This window comes from Aythya fuligula, chromosome 1, assembly GCF_009819795.1.
Source record: "Aythya fuligula isolate bAytFul2 chromosome 1, bAytFul2.pri, whole genome shotgun sequence".
NCBI lineage: Eukaryota > Metazoa > Chordata > Aves > Anseriformes > Anatidae > Aythya > Aythya fuligula.
The window spans coordinates 64,073,609-64,093,078 of NC_045559.1; the positions used below are offsets into that span (position 1 = coordinate 64,073,609).

The 19,470-nt window shown below is 46.6% G+C and overlaps 1 protein-coding gene across 1 annotated transcript in view; it reads left to right on the forward strand.

The window, feature by feature from the left end:
• Positions 1-19,470, forward strand: part of B4GALNT3 (beta-1,4-N-acetyl-galactosaminyltransferase 3) — a 52,371-nt gene that overhangs the window by 11,215 nt on the left and 21,686 nt on the right. Inside the window, exons 3-4 of the mRNA XM_032183962.1 lie at positions 18,973-19,039; positions 19,229-19,332. Coding sequence (XP_032039853.1) covers positions 18,973-19,039; positions 19,229-19,332 — 171 coding nt within the window. The remainder of the gene's footprint in view (positions 1-18,972; positions 19,040-19,228; positions 19,333-19,470) is intronic.

A 19,470-nucleotide genomic window follows, 5' to 3' on the forward strand; every position in this document is an offset into this window, starting at 1 on the left:
TGAAGCTGGGAGAGGGAGCATCCTTCTCCCAAAGGAGAGAGAATCAGGGGAGCATACTCGTATCCATTTTAGTATCCTGTTCCTCAGTTGTTTTTTTCAGAGGCTTTCTTAATCTCATTTTTACTTAATCAAATTTACAAGACCTTCCTGTTCCTCTCCCTGGATGTTTCTGTAGTTTTCCAGTGCTGGCAGGTATGCAGGTACCTGGAGGTGCTGGACACCTTCATAAGGGAAGCACAAAGAAGCCATTATATCTGAGGAAGCAAAGATCCAAAGGGTTTAACTTGTAGCTCACCAAGGTGAAAACAAATTTTTGTTGTTGATGTTGCTTTGTTTTTGTTTTTAAGTCTAAAATTCTGAGAAATCCTTCTTAGTCTCTGAGAATCTTGTGTCCTCGTAGCCAAGATAACAGGTATTACTAGATGTCTGGTCACTTCCTTGAGCTTAGAAGGTGAAGGTAGCACACAAACAGCACCAAGGCAGTCTGTGAGGATCTGGAAATTTCAACCTTGTAACACGTTCTCACATTTTTCTAACAGGAACTTCAAAACTGGATTGTGTCCTGCCTTGCTGATGCATGTCAGAGGGCCAGGCCTGCCTTTTCCACATCTAAGGGAACTCATGCCGGGAGGCAGAGGGTCTCCTTGAAAGCCCACTGGCTCTGCAGCAATTACCAGATTTCCTGTCCAGGCACAGCCCATTAGGGCCAGACTCAATAGCTCTCCATCAGGAAGGCTTTGATGTGGAGGTCTGTACGGGGAGCTGGTGTCAGGCATCACATGCTGTCTCTCTGCTCACCAGGAAAGGCTGAGCTGACTTCCAAGCCTGGGGTGCTGTGGAACATCTCTCTGCCGTCTCCCAGGTCTAGCCCACGGGCCTTCTTAGCCCTACACTAAGAAATTTAGCTTTGGAAGTCCACGATAAAAAGAAGCAGGGGTGCTCATGAATCAAAACCACAATGTCAAACCCTCTCTGCCTTTCAATGTGGTACCTCAGTTTGGTGCTGCAGAGATGAGGCTGAAAGGGTCATGGCCAAGGGAGCTAACAGTGAAGTGGGTGATGCTGGCTGAGGACAGATGGCAGCAGGGTGTGGAGGTGGGAGAGTCCAGGCAGGCACAGTGTGAGTGGCTGCTGTGTCTCTGGGAGCTGCATTTATCTCCGAATGACCCAGAAGTGTGAGGGAAGCCTGGCTACACTTCCTCCTGGCTACATGTGATTGTTTTTATCCACTTATTCACTCCAAGGGCAGGTGCTGGGTCTATCAGGTGGCATGGGCTGCTTTGCCTTGGGAGCAGTGTCTGGAAAACTCCTTGTACTGCCCCAGGCTGCCCATGCCAGTAAGCAGCAGTAGCCCTGAGGTACCCTGCCATGTACTTGGCCTGAGCAAATCATTACCTGTGCCACATCACTGCTTGACAGAGGTCTGCAGGGACGTGGGCAACAATCCCAAGCGCTTTGCTTGGGAATCTGTCAATGGTGGAGTGAGAAACCACATAGTCAAGGACTCAGTACAGACACAGGCTAACTTGGTTAGCATTGTTTAGCAGAAAGTGTGGTGTGAGAAGGGCTTATAGCTGAACAGGAAGCCATCACACACCGTGATAAATACGCATATCCAGGCACCTACGCATATCCTTCAGCAAAACAGTATAAGCCAAATAGTTTTCTCCTGGACATTAGTGGCAAAAGTCCTGTTGAGCTCAAGAAGCTGCTTGCTGCAGCTGATTCTTCAGTGCCTTGTGTGGAGTGGAGGGGGCCAGTAAAGCAGTATGGAGCCTTTTCCTTCCCCCAGCCTACACTTGGCTGCTAGCACGCATCATGGGACCTGAGAAAATCATTTGCATCCACCATGCAGGATGTGAGAAACTAAGAATAAAATTGTTGAGATTTTTCTCACACAGGAGCATTTCAGTGCTGGTTAATTTTGAATGAGACCCTTATTAGGATGATGTTGGAGCTGTGTAGTTGGGATGGGAGAAGATAGAGGTGATAGAGATCTCAAACAAGTGAAATTGCTAGTAGTGTTGATGGGGAAGGCACTGAGAAGAAGGCTGCCATGCTTGGACAGCATCTCCTGGAAGGACTGTGTCTCCTTGCACCGCAAGACACAGGGAGGCTTGGGTTCAATGGCAAATAGCCAGAACGTGAGCTAGGATTAGGGACACAGATAAGCATCCAAGGAAGCAACCCCAGAACAGTCGGGATGGGTGGGTAATGGAAAAGACTAAGATGGGGCAGCTGCATGGGGATAGTCAGAGACAGCAGGTCAATGCTGTCCCTGAGGTGGATGAACTAACCTCTGGCACCCCTTTGGGATGTGGAGCTGATGAGGAACTGTCTGCAAGCGTGTTTGTACAAGTGTATTTCCTATATGAGTGGCCAAATGCCATCGGCTGCTTCCAAGAACCTCATGTAGTTTCCAGGCCTTCAGCAGGGCCTTACCTCAGCCAGGCTATTTATGGCGCACAAGGACATGGCAGCAGCCAAGCAACCTATACTGTCGTCAAGCCGGGCTGAAATGCCATGGTTTCCCCTGGGTTTTCTCCGGTTATAGACACGGATCTGGGCATTAGACAAGCCGGTCATGTCCCCAGGAGTTTGTATTGAAGGGGAGCGTAGGATGCTGCAGGGAGGTGCTGGCTGCAATGACTGCCCCACTTGGCATGGCTGAACCTGCTGGGCTTTGGGCACCGGGGTTTGAAAGCTGGACCCTGGTGGTCTGGTTTTGACCAGAGATGTTCTCACAACTGCTTGATGCTCTATCCTCACAGGAGTGCAGAGGAGATCTGAATATCATGGCAAGGCCCAAACTCTGCTCTCAAAACTGTGCCCCTGAGGGAAGTTGTTCCAGATTGACCACGGTATTTCTGAGGTCAAAACCAGGCCACAATGAGCTAATTAAAGTCAGGCCAGTATGAGACGTGTTATGGTCAAACCACTGCCTCCTCAATCTGAATGGCTGGATCCCTCCAAGTTACCAGAGTTGTCTGGAGAGGAGACTGTGACACCAGATCGTGTTTACTTGGACCTGAAAAATCCAAACAGACCTCTCAGATGTTGGCACGTAGGGGGCACTAGGGGACGGCGAGTGACCCCAGAGTTATTCATTAATGCTGCATGGTAAAAATTGGCTGAGCAACAAATCTGCCTGCAGCTGATGGAAACTTAATTCGGGTGAGGGCCCAGGGCTGGAAAGGACCACAGAGGAGGAATGACAAAGATGGTCAAGGCAGCAGAGGCTTCCTTGTGACAGGAGGCGGTGAGATTTTTTTCAATTCTTTTACCACGAGGAGAAAAGAGTTAAAGGCAGTCCTACAGCAGAATTCAAAGTAGCTCCAAAAATGAAATCGGTCTCTTGGTTGCCTCCTGCCCCATAGCGTAAGGGCGTTACTCCCTTAAATTAAAAAGCATTATTTATAAAATAACATCTATCGTGTACGTGCAGGGTAATTTCAGCATCGTTAATTCAGTGCTACGGGAGCCAATGATGCAAATGGTGTGGATGGATTTTTTTAAAGGGTTGGATAATTTTATGACTAATAATATTTGCAACTACGCGTGGTAAGAGAAGAGTAATCAGAATTTGTGCTTCGGGGCATAAGCTGCCTATTTGCATAGGTCATGAGGACGTTTTTTTTTCTCTTCCGTAAAGTAATACAGCTAAAGGTACTTCTGAAGGTTGTTTCCCTTCTGCCTTTTAAACATTAGATGTTGGCCACTGGTCAAAGTGAGATTATCTGATGGGATGAACCAATGGTTTGATCTGATCTGCTAATTACTAAATTCCTATGCAAGGCTTTTATTACATGCACAGTGAGGTACTGTGCACACGCTATGCGTTTTCAGAGGGGAGTTTTGTAGCACAGGGTTAAAGCACCAGCTCTGGTCCCTAATTGAAACCAGCAAAATTCAGTAAGCTTGGACCACATCTGCATGCTGAGTAGCCCTAGGCGGGCCTCTGTGGTTTTTCTTCCATGCACAGTAACTGTATTTCTGGCAGAAGTTCTTTGAGCTGAGTGAAGAAACGGCAACAAATAACCTAACATATTTAGTTCACTTTCTGTGTGTGTTCGTGGAACTTCCAGGAGCAGATCAAACTCTCCTCAGATGTATTTGATGTTGTTTAGCAACAGTTCATTACATGGGCATTGCTTTTTTTTCTTTTCCTCCTGGTTTGGCTAAGGCTAGCTCTTTGATGATCCAACCCTGGTCTGAGTTCTCTTAAGAAGTGAATTAAAAATTGGCCTTCTTTAAGTAAACAAAAGCATGGGTTGAAAGTATGTTGGGGTTGATTCTTCCAGGGTGGTTCAATTGCTGAGAAAACTGGGAGAAAGCTACTTTAATTGCTGGGAAGATGAGCGGTGAAGAGATTCTTTATAATATAACTGTCTGTGGCAAATTGGTTTTACTCTGTTCCTTGTGCTCCCGTAGCTGTACAGCCCCATACAAATTGTATACAGCTGTATACACAAGCTGCTGGGCAGCTTTGACCATTGGGCAAGATCCCAGTTGTTTTTGTTTTTGTTTTTTTAAAGAGCAAAAAATAACCTGGCTTGTTTTTTCAGCTTGCACTGTAAGTTAGAAACTTTCCTTTTAGATTTAAAAACTGGAGCAAGCTACTAAAAGAGATAAAATGTGGGCTATTGAGGTGCTGTCCTGTGTCACCTCTTCAACTGTAATTGTGTTTTGGTGTCTCAAGGGATCTGATTAAAGCAGGCACCTCAGGATGCTGAGCAAGTGCGCTCCACTGCAGCTCTTCTCGTGCTCGTGGTGTTGAAGCCGTCAGGGTTTCACTAGGATTTTAATTTCTGTTTCAGGTTCACAAGTACTGAGTCCTGCTCCCACCAGTCCATTCGAGTTTGGTGCTACCCCTGTCAGATCAGGAAGGGAAAAAGACTTGGCTGTAATAAATGTGACCCTACACTGTAAGGACATTAGCACTAACAGTTCCCCCTTGCCCTTGCAGCAGGCCAATAGACAGCAGGGCTGCTTAGTGTCCATCACACCCAACCCTTGCTGCAGCTCTGGGAGTCTGCTGGGAGATTGTAATTGGTGCTTTTCTCACGTCTTAGATGGGAAAGTCCTGGGAGGGAAGAATCTCTTACAAATTTTTCTCATATGACAGCTAATTACTCTTTTCTCTATCTAGTCACTGTCTGTTTTCTTAGCTTTACCTGTGTGTGAGGTATGAGTCACAAAACCTGATGTTTTTTTCTGAGAAGAGCCTTGGGCACTGAGCAGGAAAGGACCAGGGAGTGGTGTTTGGTTTCTCAGGGGCTCTTGAAGGAGCATGGGCTATCTGAGGCCTCTAGATGAAAACTGGAGGTGTCTTGAGCTGTGATTGTGTGGGAGGCTGCTGGGGAAGGCCACTCAGTGGAGGTGTCCCCAGGGGGATGCTGAGCTGGGTGGGGAGATACGGGTGCTTGATTGGGTGGGAGCCTTTGGTGTGCCACCATAATATGGTGGCAATATCCCCAGGCAATGCCAAGGAGTGTCAGGGAGGCTCCTCCCTGTCGGGTCTTCTCCTCCTGAGGTGCTGGCAAGAGGCTGGGGCAGCCGAGGGGGGCAACATGTTGGCTCGCTCGCCATCCTGCTCGGGTGGCAACCTGGCCTGGAGTGGGTCCCAGAGCTCGACGTGGCAGTGCCAGCCCAGGCAGGCACTCACTCATTGCCTCTGCGGCAGGCAAATTGCTTGCGGCCAGAGGAGAGGAGATGAAAGGGAGAGGGGAAACTAGCTATCTTTTATTAATGCTATCGAGTTGCATTTCTTTCCAGTGCTGTAAGACCAGGACAGGACTTGCAAGCAGTTGATGAAAGAGGAGACAGAGCTCTCAGGGAAACATGAGAGGACTTGAAGGAGTCTCAAGAGGATCATCGGAGCATTTGAGTGCTACCTCAAAAATATGAGAGGCTGGAAGTATCTGACTGCAAGGGAATGACAGGGGAGAAGAAATCAAATAGAATGTGTGGGGAGCCAACTAGGAAGGGACGGGAGAAGATGGATAGTCACCTTTTTATTGCAGAGTTGGTAGAAAGAAAGAAAAACAAACAAACATTTTTTTTCCTCTTCTGTGATCTCTGTCCTGTCCTAATAATTTTAGGATAGGGTTTTGTCTGGGATGTTTTTCCTGTCATTTGAAGTGCTGCTGCATGAGGGCTTAGCTTTACAGAGTCTCTGCTACATTGCTAGCACAAGCAGACTCTGTCTTTATGGAGAAGACCTTTAGGAGTTTCTAGGGTTAAGTACAGGACTCAAATTTAGAAGCATCCTAAAAATTTCAGTAAAGTTCAGTGGAAAATTATGCATGCTCTCCGTGTTTCTTGTAACTGTTCCTTAACATCTGCAACAGGGATAAAGTTACTAATTAAACTCTTTCATATGAGATGGTGCAAAATAGTTAGAGATGTTCATCAAGGGCATCCCTACACAAGGGTCACTTACAGCAGCAGAATGCTTTAGCAACCAGATTTCTCTAAGGGTCTGGGGCATGCTGTGTGTCTCATCTGGTTTTCTGTCAACCGTGCTTTTGATCGTATATGAAGATGCATTAAAACGTTGCTCTGACATTTCCCAATTATGCAAAGTTATAAGCATTTGAAGTTAAATCCAGGGAGACTTTGCTAGCTTCAGAGATCCCTAGATGAAAACCGTTTTGTTTCACTAGAAAGCTTTTTGGTTTTAATTTCTAATGAAGATCAGAGTGCCCAGGGGCTTGATGTTTCTGATAGGACCACTAGCAGTTCAATAACAAGTCCATGTGAACCTGAGTGCACAGACCCTCTGCATCAGCCTCTTCATCCTTGCTATTTTTGGTGGTTTAGAAAGCGAGGTGATGAAGCCTTGAAAAGGAAAGCTGTGAAGATTGTGAAAGGTCTAGAGGACAAGACGTATGAGGAGCAGCTGAGGTCCCTTGGTTTGCTCAGCCCAGAGCAGAGCAGGCTGAGGGGAGGCCTCATGGCACCTGCAGCTCCCTCACGAGGGGAGCAGAGGGGCAGGCGCTGAGCTCTGCTCTCTGGGGACAGCGACAGGACCCGAGGGAACGGCATGGAGCTGGGACGGGGAGGGTCAGGCTGGGGGTTAGGGAAAGGGTCTGCACCCAGAGGGTGGTCGGGCACTGGGACAGTCAGTGAGGTACACCACGTCCTTAAAAGCAAATAAAAATTATGTGTATGATATACATTCATGGTGTCAGCCAAAAGAACAAAGGCTTGAGAGTGACTTGTTGGGCTGTTCAGAACTTGTGCCAACTTCATTTCACGTAATAAGCCAGATTGTCCTTCTGGCATAAATATCGCTGAGATCCAGGCACAGCAATAAAGAAATGAACCTGACAGAGGTGAACAATTTTGTTTTGGTTTTCCAGTTTACCTGTTTAGTGTGTTGCATCACAACAGGGAGGTTTCGGGTGGATGGATAAGCTCCCAGACAATAGGCTGCTTAGAATCTAATTGCCTCATTTTGGCATTAATCATCCAAGTAGAACAGTGTGTCTAACAGTGGCAGTTGTGTGTATTACAAAATAAAATAGACAAAGCCCTAATATCCTGCAGCAAACAGGATTTACATTCTGCTCCAAGTTTTCTAAATCCTGTGAAATGCTGATGTGGTAACCTCGATATTATACTGCGGTTGCTTTATTTGAATGAAAAATCAGGATCTCATAAATACAGAGAGAACATAAGTACTAAACTTAGCTTGCAAGACCTTTCATTATTCCTTGTATCATTTGATCTATTCTCTTTTGTCCTCCTATTCTCATTTTTCCCTATCACAAAGACTCTTGATCACAGATCTGAAACTTGCTGTGGATAAGGTGGATTTCTAATGGGGCAATGAAGTATTTGAGAGCACAGAAAGGGAGAGAAAGAAAGGTTCACAGTGATGTTGGAAACTCTAAAGTAGGTAATTGTATGGCCATTTTAGGACAGGCTTTAAAAAGGCACATGCGTGGCTTGGCTCAAATCCCAGTACTTTCCATTGGGACTTCTACTTTCCAGGTATTTACAGGCAGAACTTGCAAAAGCAGTTAAGCTGTAAACTTTTGGAGTTCAGAGTTATCAATGTATTGAGATGACTGGTTTAAAATTGCTTTCACGGCTGCTTTTTGCCTCACGTGGTGAACAGGTCAGAGTTAACTTGGAACAGGGCAAAAAGCAGGATCATAGCCTTGGACTTCAGGAGAGCAGACTGCCATGCACCGGGACCTGTCTCAAAGATTTTCATGGGAGATAGGCCTGGAGAGCAGGGGATCCAGGAGAACTGGGTGTTTTTTTAAGGATCAGCTCCTCCAAACTTAAGAAGCCTCCATCCCAGCATGGAGGAAGAGAAGTAATGGTGGCAGAAGGTCTTCATGGATGGATATGCCTGACTAAGCTCAAACAAAATAAGGAAGTGTGCAGGAGGTGGCAGCAGGGTCAGCTCAGCTAGGATGCTGTCTGAATGTGCAGGGGTAGGGTTGGGAAAGCCAAAGCACATCTGAATCTGGAGGGAGATGTGAAGGGCAACAAAAAGGACTTCTACGGGTATATCAGTATCAAAAACGAAGACAAGGGAAAATGTGAGCCTGGTAAAACTGGTATTCAGGAATGCCAAGCCCCTAAGGCCAGAGGGAAAGACCACAAGGAAGATCTACCCTTGGTGGAAGAGGATCAGGTTAGGAAACATTTAAGCTGACTGGACAGACACAAGTCCCTGGGACCTGATGTGTTGCACCCATGAGTGCTGACAAAGCTGGCCTGTGTCACTGCAAGGCCCCTCTAGATCATCGCTGAAAGTTTGTCGTGACTGGCAGAGGTCCATGAGGACTGGAAGAAAACAAATGTGTAGTGGTACAAAAGGCAGCTGGAAACCAATCTCTTGTGTACACCAGGAAGTGACAGTGGGGCAAATATTGTTTAACATCTTCATTAGTGACCTGGGCAATAGGGCAAAGTGCACCTTCAGCAAATTTGTTGATATAAAACCAGGAGAAATGGTTGATACACTGGATGTTTGTGCTGCCATCCAGAGGGGCTGCAACAGGCTGGCGAAATGGGCTGGCAGGAACCTTCTGCAATTCGACAAAGGGACATGCAAAGTTCTTCCTCCCTGAGAATAATAAATCCATGCCCCAGTAGACTGGGGACTGGGCAGCTGGAGCAGGAAAGGACCATGGGGTGCTGGCGGACACCAAGTTGATTGTGAGTCAGAGATGTGCCCTTGCAGCAAAGACCAACAGCCTCCCGGGCTTCATTAGGCCTGGCTGAGGAAGATGATCCTTCCCCTCTGCTCAGTCTGGTGAGACACATTTGGAGCCCTCTGTCCAGTTCTGGGCTCCACAGATGAGAGACACAGACATGCTGAAGTGAGGCCTGCCAAGGACCATCAACATGATTACAGAAACGGAGCCTCTCACACTAGCAGAGGCTGAGAGAGCTGGGGCTGTTCAGTGTGGAGAAGAGAAGGCTCAGGGAGATCTTATCTGTGTGTACAAATACCTGACAGGAGGTTTTGAAGTCTCTGCCTTTGGAGGTATTCAACACCTGACTAGAAGTGGCCCTATAGGTGACTGCTGTGGACAGGGGTTTGTTCTAGATGACTTCCAGAGATGCCTTCCAACCTCAGCAATTCTGCATTTCTGTATTAGCAAGGGGAAAAAGTGGATTAAAAGACTAATCAAGAATGGACTGCCCTGGGCTATTTGTGGAGACCAAAAAGCCAGATGCACACACAGTCCTCATCTCCATCCCAGGAGATACAGCATTGGGAGCTTTTCACATAAAACATTACATAGCATATAAACCATACTGAAGTTTTTCAGGGCACTGGAGCTGAGGCCCGATGCTCTTCCAACAGCGCATAACCTGGAGCTCTGTGAGTTACTAGGGTCAGTGGCACGCAAAGGACGGATGATTTAATGACTAGTCCTTGGGCTAAATGCAGTAAAGAGGCCAGCTGCTTTCACTCCCCTTCAGTTTGGCAGAACACATTAGAAATGGGTATTTTCATGTATGTGGTTAAGTTGTATAAGGTGGTACACTCATCCCGTCCTGGAATGGAGTCGACCAGAGTCACTGGAGCTCAGCAGGAATCGTACCAAGAGCCTGTGGAAAAGGTCAGTAAAACTTAATGAAGGGACTGAGAACAGAGTTTGGATGAAATCTCAGGTCAGTGTGTAAATAACCAACGTCAGTCCGTGTTTTCATTGGATATTTATGCTGGAGCTAGCGCAGGAATTACTGTGTGAATTTCCTGTGCTGAGCTGCACAAGAGGCAGACTGGATAGTCGCTGCGGCTTCGGTTGTCCTTCAGTTCATTAGGAACTCGCTGGACTAGGGCAAGGCAGTAGGAACCCCTCTTCCTTGTCCTACGGAAATTTCCAACCCCTTTGAAAGTAAGCTGCAACTTTGCACTCAGTCCTTGCAAGCCACCTTAAGCAGCCGGCAGGGCAATTTTATTACTCTGGTAGAAAGCTGTCGCCTGGTTAAACATTCCGCTGAAATGGGATAGCTCTGTAATGCGGGCGGCCCCTGCTCCAAGGTGCCTAACCCAGCCATCCCCTCTGGGTGAAGGATCACCTCCTGGAAGCCCTCAGGGCCGCATGATGGCCTCAGGGACCTGTTGTGGAAAGCAGGGGCCCCGCAGCCTGTGCTCTGAAAGCTTCAGCCACGTCCCAGCTTGGGAATGGCTCCAGGTTTGTTCTTGCTGGGACTCCGAGCATCTCTCTGAATGCCTCCTGGTTCCTGCATTCCTTGTGATTTTCATCAGGCGTGTTGCGCAGGCTGGTTTGACACCGGTGTGGGATTTGGCCTAGGAAGAGGAGGAGCGGTATTTCAGGAGTTGGTGGTTTGGATTCTCTACATCACTGGGTAGGAGTGCTGTAAAGAGACTGTATGCAGCCATGGCTCTTCCCCATAGCAACCCTTGTTGGGTAAATGAAGACGGCCAAGAAATAAGTGTCTGTGCCCTGCAGCCCTTCCTGTTTCGTGCTGAGTCTTTGCCCGGAGGGAGGGCTGGCAGCTTGCTTTGTCCACGGGATTTATGAGCCTGTGTCCCAGAGGAACCTGAGTATGCCCCTTGGCACTCAGAGGTTTAACAGTTTTTTTTTAAGGTATAGCACATAGATATTTAGGATTTTCCGTAACACATCAAATCATTAGTCCGTCTTGCATGTTTGTCTGCTCTGGCTAGCAGGCAGAATTTGATGACTCAGAGGGAAGAGGACAGTCTTACAAATTTAGCTCCTTTGCTAAACAGGGCTGGTGGTGGGTTCAGGACACACATCCTTCACAAAGAGAGATGAAAGCTGGCATTTAGGGTTTAAGGCCAAATGAAGCTTTTGGTGTTCTCCACCTTTTGATGAGGATTTTCAGACATTCCTGAAGATTATCCTGAAATTCCAGTTGCTTTTTGCTGCCACTTTAAACGGCACTTGACCATGTGCAAAGCTAGAACAGAAGCTGTAGTTCTGAGGTTTGCACTGGAATCGAGGAAGTAAGCTTGCCCACAGGGATTGCATCCAAGTTCCTGAAATTTTTGGAGTAGTCCTAGAGCCTCATTTAAAACCCATTAACATTAGAAGAAGGGCTTCAGTTGACTCAAAATTCCAGCTTCAGATAGTCTCTATTCTGGTGTACCTGCCAATGAGTGCCAAAGCATACCTCAGCCTCTGCACCATCAATTCCTCTTTGTTATTTAGATGATTTGCTTACTGTTAATATGAGGATGGAGCTAGTCCTTATTGCAGAAAAAGAAGTCTCACTCTGTACTGTTTCCAGATGTTCTAACTCTATTCTTGCTTTTTCCCATCTCATAACTTTTCAGTAGAGTTGTTCCCGTTTTGTCTGATGGGGTGCTTCCTGACCTGCTGATGGCTCAGTACTGGGAGCTGAGCTCTCCTGCTGTGGGTGGCTGCAAGGAGCCTGGAGCGTCCTTGAGCACCAGTGGCCCAATCTCTGTGCTGCGATGTTCATAACAGTCTTTTCTGAGTCATGGGAGAAGAGTTCTGTGCTCCACATCAGATGTGTTCCTAGCTCTCCTTATTCTTACAGGCTTGTCCTGCTCTCCTGGGCTGGAGGTGCAGATCTCTCCCTTTCCCCAACACAAAGTGGTGTCTGGTTTGGACATAGGGTTATATTTCTCTGCATTTGATATTATATATTTATATATAATATAATATAATATAATATAATATAATATAATATAATATAATATAATATAATATAATATAATAATATATTATTTAATAATAAATCATATTTCTGGAGTGGCCTTCCAGAGTGCCTCTTGAGCTTGCTTCCTTTTCTTAAAGTCAGGTCAACCCTACCTGCACCATTCCTGGTGGATGTTTGTCCAGCTTGTTCTTTGTCTGTATTCCTCTCTTCCTTCACTCTTGTCTCTTGTCCCAAAGGTGACTGGAGTCAGTGACCTCTGAACGAGGCTGTGCAGTATAATAATACTGGCCACAGAGGCTACAGAAGCAATATGTTTGAGCTGGAGTGGATTACTGCCTTTGAGATGAATTCAGGGGAAGAAAATGGCAATGGTGATTTTGAGTAAAATGGCAAATATAAATGGCAGTAGAGAAATATATATGAATATATATTTTCATGGCAGTAGTGGAAGACATTTTCTACAGTGCAAAGATCCACAGACCTTGACTGAAAATCAAGCAGCAAGCAGATATTTTGGGAATGTTGCATCTACATGGAAGTGGCGGTAAGCTGTTGAGTCATTGTGAAAATCCTCATCCAACATAGAAGAAATAATGGGTTAGCTATATTCTGTGAAGAAATAAGAAAGGTTGATTCAAAGGCACAGTTGGCATTCAGCTTCACATCCTAGACAGCTCCTATATTAAAAAACCCTTGGAAAGCTCTTTGAGCAGCGTTAGCATGCTGCGGTGTTTGGATCAGTTGAGAAAAATGTATTCAAAGCTTTCTGAAAGCTATGTGAATGACTTGCTGAACTTCCTTGGGCACAATTATGTTGCAAAAAGAAAATGAGATGGCAAAGATCGCTGAGTATAGAATTGCCAGTCTCTTTATTTATTTTTGCAGGTACCTCCCGGTGCTCAGGGGAGAGAAGCCTCACACATACGTTGCTTCCATTGTGTTTATTCAGATACCAGGAGCATCAAAAGAGCAGATCAGCTGGTGGCTGAAAGCATTCAGAAGTGTGCTCCTTTTTGCAAGGAGTTCTTACTGCTGCTAATGACAACACTGTACGTGGCAATAAAAGTGGGTAAGAAGCCACCCAGTTCTGTCTCTGGGTGCAGTGCCTATGATTTACCCCACTGAGCTGGTGATATATGGAGGTAAACGCTAGCTTTAACTTGTTACCACAGCAGAACCAGCCTTCGTTGCCTCTGGTGTCTCTAAGGGCATGGCCTCACCGATGCCTGCAGACGAAGGGGAGAGGGCCAAGAACACAACTTGCACTGATCGTAACCAGGTAGAACATCTGCTTTTCATGGCAGTCACCCTGAGGGCCAGAGAGGGATTTTTTTTAATTATTTTTTTTTGTTTGTAAAAGAAGGCAGACTGTATGTAGAGCTGCAGTGTGAGTCAGCAGCTGAGGATGTGGTCACTGGCAGTGAATTGGTAGAAACCCATGTAGATGTTCCAAGATTAAAGGTATCTTTGTTCCAAAAATAAAGTCAGATGTTACCATTAAAAAAAAAAAAAAAAGGCAAGAAATGGAGTCCACAAAGTAGAAAATGATTTTGATCTTAAGAGCAGGAATAAAAATAAAAATTTAGACTTATATGCAGACACCTGATTTTGTGCCCTTCTGTCAACCTGCCAGTTTTTACAAGCACTGCAAATATTGTAGTTCAAGCAAGCCAAACATCCTGATCTCCGTCAGTAGATGTTTTTGATGCAAATCCCATGTTTTAAAGACAATGACTGGTGAAAGCCTGGCTCCCTAATTGCAATACCGTAATGTGAATTACTCAAATGCCTTTAATCTCCATGTGACTGGAAGCTGCTCTTTTTAACGTGAGCTGCGGCTGTTTTGAAAAATCTGTTGCAGAGCACGATGCACAAACAATGTAAAAAGTGAGAGACTGCTTGCTTTTGACAGCCAGGTCTTACAAGGAGGCATACACAGAGCCAGCCTGTGCAGCATGACCTCTCGGGGCCAAGCATGCTGTAGCAGCAAGACGACTGCCACGTGCTCCAAACTTGCCAGCAGTTTACGACTTTAATTGCACGGCTATTACGGGTATAATGTTGATAACAAATACTTCATTATCTGAATGTGTCTGTGTGTGTTTTGAGTGGTTAAGATGACCCGTGGATTACTGCCAAAGAGAAGCAGAGTAGAAAGGATTTCTTGCCCCGTTGTTGTGGAGGTTAGCAGTGCCAAAATCACAGTCTCCATCATATGTTCCTAAAAAAGGCAGTAGGTGCTCTTCTTCTCAGCTGGGTCCACATTCTTTCGCTGAAATTCAAAGTACCCCCCTCCATCTCTTCCGTCATAAGCAGCGTGGTAGGAGTCAGTTTGTTCTAGCATACACCAGGTTGCAACGTGTGGCATTTCTGGAGTCGATCTATGAGCTCGGTCCTGTAATTTTGAAGGGTAGTGCAGCTAGTGGTGATGACGTGGACTGTCTGAGTCACATCCAGCATTGCATCTCCATGTGTGTATTTCTGCTGAACTCACGGGGGGTAAGCAATATTTGCTAGATAATCCTGTGGCACAGGAATATCCCATGATTTAACTCGAGCAATGGAAAATTTTAGGGGCAGAGGCAAGATGTGAATTTTATCCCCCACAAAACAAGCTAGTGCCCCAGCCACTGCCTATCAGTTCCCTCCTTCCCATTTGAAATACTCCTCCTATAACTAGAAGGCATCAGCAGCAAGGTGTTACCTGACACGTAAGTCTGCAGGTAAGACTGCGTGAGTGCCCTGGGCTGTTACAGCCACTCGTTTTCCCTCTCTTGTTCTCGTGCAGAGCACTCTGCCTTTTCCTTAGTCATACCCACGTACTTCTGATGCTCCACAGCGCGATGTCGGAATTTGCAGACTGATGGGCAGCAAAGCCATGCACCTTCGCAACGCAGTGAGTAAGAGATGTAACTGGAGGAAGGATGAAGTAATTCCTGTCTGCACAAGCTGTCTCCGACTCGTGATTTATGCCTGAAGAAGGTCAGCAATTGTATTTTGTGGGGTGCTGTGATAACCAGAAATGGGAAGGTTTGCCGGGTTCCCTCTGCAACAACTGGTTTCCTAACTCCTTTTAACTCCAGGAGAGCTGTTCTGATCTTGATCTGAAGGCAAGGAGTTCACTGCCTATGGCTTTTATTGACTTAAATAAGTAACCAGAGAGAATCTCTCTTGATCAAGCTGTACGCTTGAATGATTTTTTTTCTTTTAATAGTTTCTTTGCCTCCCTGCCCTTGATTCATGATCTGCCCTAACCTTCCCTTAACCCCGTGGCCAGAAACCATTGGCTGTGTTTTTTCACTTCATCCTTTCCCCGCATTTCAGTTTCAAGAGGTCAGTTCACACCTCATCTTCATGCTTCATACCCTTGGTGTCTGGGGACCTCAGACGTGTGTGCGGTAGACCAGGAGGTTGGCGTTGCTTCCCCAGAGCAGCGCTGCCTCGGCCAGGTGACCAGGAGCTGGCTGCTATCAGGCTGCAGCCGTGACACCATGCTGCCTGGGATGCGATGCACAGCACGGCGTGGCAGCGTGTCCCCAGGATCTGCCAGTCTATAAGCCACAGCCTCAGGCAGCAGGGTGAAAGCACTCCCAGCGCACTGCATTTGTGAGCAGGCTATGAGCTAAATGGGAGTGACTGAGGTGGAGGTGAGGTTTGTGTTCAAGGCAGGAGGCTTGATGTATTTGCATGTGAGAGACTGCAGATAGCTTCAAGTTCGGCTCCTTTGTCACATTCAGGCAACTTCCCCAATAGGGTTTGGACTACTACGTGTTCAAGGCACCTAATGGTAATATTTGGGGGTATTGGGCACTGCCCCTGCCTCCCTGTTCAGCCAGAAATAACACCAGGAAAGACCTCTAACTACACTGACATCCCTTGGGATGAGAGCAAGTTGCAAACATCCAGCCAGAAGGGGAGAGGAGAAATAGGATCACCAAACAGAGGGTTAAAGTGTCATGCCACGCTGGGGGGTTGCTGGACAGTGTGGGTGATGAAGAACAAGTCCCTGCCTTACACCTGCCCGTTTCTTCTGGCCCTGTCCCTGTAGCAGCAGAGGAGCAGGATGGTGTCAGATCAGAAGGAAAAAGCCTCCCAAGCAAACCACCCTGTGGACCTGCTGCTACCTGAGGCTGCCGAGCGAAAGCATTCAGCCTGGCTACAACAGGGTTGGTGAGCACCTGGGCATTGGTAGCATTTGCAGCTATGTCAGCAGCAGTAGCAACAGCAGGGTAATCAAATATCAACCTTGGGAGAGAAAGCTGCTCACCTGACAGGGTCAGGGCTTCCCTCCTCTCCATCACTGCCATGAACCTATCCACCCTTCTACCCTTCCACGGAGCCCCTGAGAACATCTCATTGCTCCTCAGGGAGCTGGCAAGAAGACCATCTTTGTTCCCTCACGCAGCAGTTGGCTTCAGCAGGTCTTCTGGTTGCAGGATGCTGAAGGAGCATTGTCTCTTCTCCTACTTTCTATCATTCCCTCCCTCCTCCTAGCAAGGAAAGCCAGGTTCACCTCCAGGGATACTCCATGGAAATCCCCAGGTGGAAAAGACAACCTTTCAGCAAAGAGCTGCAGCACCAGGAACTTTCTCTAAGGGGAGCGTTTATGCTATTACTTTCTGAAATTCATTTTCTACCACGTCGGGGCATGTGCCTGCCAAAGTACAAATTACCCAGCAAGGAGAACGCTACCTCCAGATTAATTTCTACCTGTTTTGTCTCTTCTGCGTTTGGCTGATGTAAGCGTTAGGTAAATATTTGTACAACACGGAGAATTGCCCCCCTTTCTTCTCTTTTCCAAGGGCCAGAGAAGTGTCAGCTGTTGGCACTCGTATCCAGCCAAGCTTCTGTGTATGCTCCGAGGTGGGCTCCATGCCAGTCGTGCGTAGGAGCTCGAGCACAGACGAGCCCAGGAGTCACCGTGGAGGACCAGCCCAAAAGGCAGGCGGTGGTGGCCAGCATCCTGTTTCCAGCAGAGGCTGATTCCTGGCATCTCATGTTGAGCTTATTCCATAGATCGGCAAAGTTCTGCGTTTAAAAACAAAATTGAATAATCTCTCCCCTCTGCAAAAGAGAAAGAACTGCTTCTCTTGGTGTCTTTTTCCCTCAATGAGTCTCCAACAGTGAACTCACTGTTTTATTCACTTTTTTTTTTTTCTTTTGAGTTTTATTTATTTCCTGTCTGATCCAGCCAGGCCCACTCTTCTGGCTCTCTCCTCTGAGGAACGTGTGCCCCTGTCTCCCAAGAGCAAAATGAGCCTTTGAAGGAGTGAGCACTGAACTTTATGTCAGCTCCAAAGACTGTTCCAGCCCCATTGCGAGTGGGACTGTACATCCAACTGCAGGACATTTGGAAACAGTGGTTTCTGCCTCATTGCTCTGAACAAGGTGGAAGCTTTCACATGCTATTTTATGTGGAGACATAGAAATCTCCTTTCCCATGACAGGCAATCTCTGAAGCATGAGATATGCTTAGCTGCATTAATCAGTAGATTACTCACCCAGACTCCCAGACTATTTGACCGAAAAACAATATGCAGAAGATCAAAATTGATATTCACATTTTTAGTCTTTGACTAACCCTGTAAGTTCAGAGTCTGCTGGTGGGAAGACCTCGATCAGAAGTTTGTGGCTGAACAGCATCTATCAGGGCCCGAATCAAAACCAAACACTTAAACCAACACTCGTGTCAGAAGAGCAGGGCACTTGAGTTGCCCCTGAGCCTTGTCTCTTCAGTGGCATCTCTGACTACTTACTTTCACATTTTCCACAATTCTTGCACTTTCTTTTCATTAATTGCCCCATTTTTTTCCACACACCACGGGGGGCGGGATCAACATCTTTGCTTTCTACTCACCTTTGTCAGACACTGCAGCGCCCAGCTTCAGGAACAAGCTACCAGTGTTTTGCAACTCTGTAGGTGCGATAACAGGCCAATTGCTTAACACAGATGAGGCAGGGAAGCTGTCAAGGGGTCATTTGTGACCTCTAGTTCCTGGGGTTGTTTTGGGTTTGCCTTGGTTTCAACTGAGCTGATTGAAATCATGTCACTTGTAAATGCACCCTGCTCTGCAGTATGTGGATTTTGAGCTGCTCTGCTACCAGCCTGGGAGAAGTGTTGGTGGAAGCTTGGGTACTTGTGCTCTTTGCAGTTAAGCTCTGATGTGCTGTGGGCACAGTGCTGAGCTGCTGGCAGGTTGGTTAGTTGCTGAATCAATGCCAAAATGTTTAGCAGCTCCAAAAACCACACGGCGTGAGCCACCGTAACGCTGCTGGGAGGCACGAGCTGTGCTCACCAGCACCTCCTGCTAGTGGTACCAATGGTGGTTATGCAGAGGTACAAGGTTATACACACTGCATCTGCTCGTCTTTGCCCTTTGGGAGAGCAAGGAGGCCAACGGAGCTGCAGAAGGATCCAAAACCAGATCCTGTCTCAAGCAGACTGGGAGGGGAGTAAAGCTGAGTTGAACCTGAAAGCTGATTTCACTTATGTAGTGATGCATCAGTGCTAGTACTTCAGGTGTTACAGCTGAATGTCCTATCAGGTTTGGTCTTTGTGGTCATTCAGTATTTCCTTCAAGAAAAGAAGATTGAAAAATGTTATTGTGCAAAAAGGTGCATAATCAGAATAATATTCTTTTGATGGTTGAACTAATTAGGAATCTGGTTATTGTCTTTTTATTTATTTATTTTTTTTCTTTGGGATTATTAGTTTAAAAAATTGGTCATCTTTAGTTTGACCAATGGGATTGTTTGAAGGATCTACAAAGAGGTTCCCAGTCCTGTGATGATTATTGAAATCTCTGAAATACATTTTAGAACTATGACAAATCTTTAGTACAACAAATTAATAAGAACAAGGGAAGAGCTTTTGAGGAAGACAAAGGTGATTTCTCTTTCTCTCTTTGTGTCGGTCTGCCAGATCCATGTCACATAAACTCATGGTCTCTTCTGGGTGATGCAAGAGTGTTGGAGGTCTCTCAGCCGAAAGAGGGACCAACCACTTTATTCTGGTTACTGCTGCAGCTTCTTTTTTTAGCCTGTACTCTGACAGCTCTTTGTTTCCGCTGTGCAGGATATGAAGACTGGAGGGAACTGGCTAAGGCTCTGGCAGACACAAATGTCCCGGGTGGGGACCCAAGCCTCCCATTTAACTATCGTCAGAAGATAGGACAGCAGGTGAGGAGACTCGGGATATCTTCTGAACATTTGGGAGGACAAGCCTTCCTTTCTCATGGTGGCCCCACGAGACAGCTCTCTCTACGTGAAGAAAAGAGAGCATGCCAGAGAGCAAAATCTGAGCTGGCTCACAGCAGT